At 38.8% G+C, this 2,192-nt stretch overlaps 1 protein-coding gene across 1 annotated transcript in view; it reads left to right on the top strand.

Moving 5' to 3' along the window:
- Window positions 1–432: 432 nt before the first annotated feature.
- Window positions 433–2,192, top strand: part of LOC119590642 — a gene marked incomplete at its 3' end in the record, with an annotated part of 6,055 nt that continues 4,295 nt past the window's right edge. Inside the window, 2 exon segments of the mRNA XM_037939319.1 lie at window positions 433–1,171; window positions 1,464–1,715. Coding sequence (XP_037795247.1) covers window positions 1,108–1,171; window positions 1,464–1,715 — 316 coding nt within the window. The 5' untranslated portion in view covers window positions 433–1,107.

The following is a 2,192-nucleotide window of genomic DNA, read 5'->3' as shown; positions in this document are numbered from 1 at the left end:
CTTCACTTTGCCTGTACATCATAACAATTTGACAAATTATTTTAGCGTAACAGTGATCGAAACAAATAATGCACCAGTTTAATTTTCAACTTTAATCCCTATGGAGTTACCAAGAATTTAGCCAGCCCGAGATCTTCGTTGAGTAATTTGATATTCCATTTTCTTTAGCAACTAAGCTAGTCAGCTGTGTTAACGTTGCCATTAGGATTCACAGCATTAAGGCTACTCACACGGCTTATGTGCGCCGTGACGCGCATATGATGCAAAGCAAGCCTGCAACAGTAACACATTACTATAACCAGGAAGCTAAGTCGTTGTACGTATTATTTTACGTATATACCGATGTAAGATATGAGTGTTATTCTTTGTCTAAATATATATACATATGCATAAATAAATGGTATGAAATGAACACTCAGGCAGCGAAAGTAAACAAAACTAAACTGAATTGCAAAAGAATTGCAAAAAACGTCAGTACATACTGATAAGCCTTCAGGATGGTCATCAAGATAAACATATTCATGTGTTCCTCCTAAATCCGAGATCGCATTCCTCTCCACGTGTTCACTTTTCAGCCTGTTGATAAGGCATATATACACAGCCAACATCGCGTGGCGCCTCCACAAGTGCTGCCGGCGCTCGCGTTGCTCAGCTGCGAGAACGTCAACTCAGGTTACTTCGGGGAGTCCTTATTTGACCGTGAAGTGAGGGCGTTTCCGTATGTGTGTGTAGATATATTATCCGGTTCCCTTTGTGATTATTGTATAAGTTACTATTTATATACTACAACCACATCTGTCTCTCATAAAGTATGCAAATATGGCTATGTATATAATTCATAATACATGTGAAGTCACTTCCCTTCTGAGTGTATGAAGGGAGAAAACTCCATGTGAGCAAGTGGACTTATGAGACAAAAAGCTTAACAGACAGAGAAACACAAGGAAAAGACAAAAGCTAATCCAGTCCCTGATCGATGAAGACAAAGGGCGTGTGCCCCGTTTCCAGAAGAGGCCGAACGTGTTAGTATGACGTCGCTTCAAACGCAGGTGTAGTAGCGAGGTGTGGAGCAGCCTCTTTGCCCCTGCACAAGTCTGCCCGCCTGACATGGAGGGACAGGAACGCGCACCTCTCATTCTCTGGGCTTTCGTCACCCGCTACGACTTGACTCGTGAGTAATATACGAGGCCTGGTGTTGGTTCTCGGTTTGCTAGTTGTTTCTGGATATACACTCCTTTGATGAGAGAGTGAGAAAGCCAGTGGTCTGTGCCTTACCTTCGTTATTGATCGGTTTGTTTACACAGGCCTTTGCTTTTACCATTTTCTTTGGTGCAGTTTTAGGAGTAACTAAAAGTATGCCAGTGTTTTGATCTCCGTTTTGTGAGAACCCCTTAATTTCCTATTTGCGAGGTATTAGGGTGCTATAAAACTACCACACAAATTTCACTTAACAAAATTTTCAGATACTGACGTTAACGGGGAGTGCAATGACAACAAACCATTGGTGTCTTTGCCTATGTGGCCGGAATGGACGGCTCGCGATGTACAGACGGAGCTGAAAAAAACTCTTAAACTTGACCAGTCATCTGCGGATTCAAGTCTAGTGCTTAAGGTTCGCAATGGTGAAGGTATGCTTTTGCCCATGACACCCACAGCACTTAACAGCACATCTAAACAACCTCTTGTTATAGAAGTTTGCGCACCACACCAACATGGTAAGCTTACCATTTCTATACCAAGTGCTCATGGGCTACAGTTGCTATGGTCATTGTTGGTTTTGTTTGTAAAATTGTCTCAAATATAGTAATATAATTTGTAACTATTATTTTTTATGTTTGTGTTTAATTATTACGTTATTGTTACTATGCTGGACTATTAGCGCTTAAATATTTGTTTTTTTGCTTAGTGTTGTTGTTGATGAAGTAATTGTTATAAATAATAGCAATGGTAGTAGTAGTATTTATTCATTATTAGTAATGTTGTTAGTATTGTCATTATTCTTATCACTTGTTATGATAATGACATAATCGTTGCTCATTTTTTATTGTTGTCTTCAATGTTACTGTTCTTTTCATTATTGCCACTCCGATGCTTGTTAATTTTGTGTTCCTGTTACTATTATCAGTATCATTTTTATTATTATTTCTGTCAGGAATTTAATAATCTTCAATAAATATTTTCTTATATAATTT

This window comes from Penaeus monodon, chromosome 27, assembly GCF_015228065.2.
Source record: "Penaeus monodon isolate SGIC_2016 chromosome 27, NSTDA_Pmon_1, whole genome shotgun sequence".
Classification (NCBI taxonomy): domain Eukaryota; kingdom Metazoa; phylum Arthropoda; class Malacostraca; order Decapoda; family Penaeidae; genus Penaeus; species Penaeus monodon.
The sequence above is the reverse complement of the archived record's forward strand: the minus strand, read 5'-3'. Positions and strand labels throughout refer to the sequence as shown.